Here is a 269-nt window from a genome sequence, read left to right as displayed (position 1 = left end):
CAACACCAGCTTTAGCAGCAACAGAAGCGACACTGGCAGCAGCAGCAGCAGCAACAGCAGCAGCAGCAGCCCTGCAGCAGTGCTCTTTTGGACTCTGTAGCAGCAAAGGATGCTCAACTTGTGAGTGTCTGTTGCTGCCAGATTCGCCGCTGCTCCGGCTTTTGCTGCCGCTGCTGCTGCTTCATTTGCTGCTGCTGCTGCTGTTTCTGCTGCTGGGATTGCTGCTGCATTACACATTGCCTCAGCAGTTCCTCTGCCAGCAGCCGTTG

At 56.5% G+C, this 269-nt stretch overlaps 1 protein-coding gene across 1 annotated transcript in view; it reads left to right on the top strand.

Annotated features, from left to right (window-relative positions):
- Nucleotides 1-109: 109 nt before the first annotated feature.
- ETH_00037555 (dehydrodolichyl diphosphate synthase, putative) overlaps nucleotides 110-269 on the top strand; it is a gene marked incomplete at both ends in the record, with an annotated part of 2,379 nt that continues 2,219 nt past the window's right edge. Inside the window, one exon of the mRNA XM_013376004.1 lies at nucleotides 110-120. Coding sequence (XP_013231458.1) covers nucleotides 110-120 — 11 coding nt within the window. The remainder of the gene's footprint in view (nucleotides 121-269) is intronic.

The sequence above is a fragment of the Eimeria tenella genome, genomic scaffold (genome assembly GCF_000499545.2).
Source record: "Eimeria tenella Houghton genomic scaffold, Eth_scaff3085, whole genome shotgun sequence".
Lineage (NCBI taxonomy): Eukaryota > Apicomplexa > Conoidasida > Eucoccidiorida > Eimeriidae > Eimeria > Eimeria tenella.
This window is presented reverse-complemented; position numbering and strand designations above follow the sequence as displayed.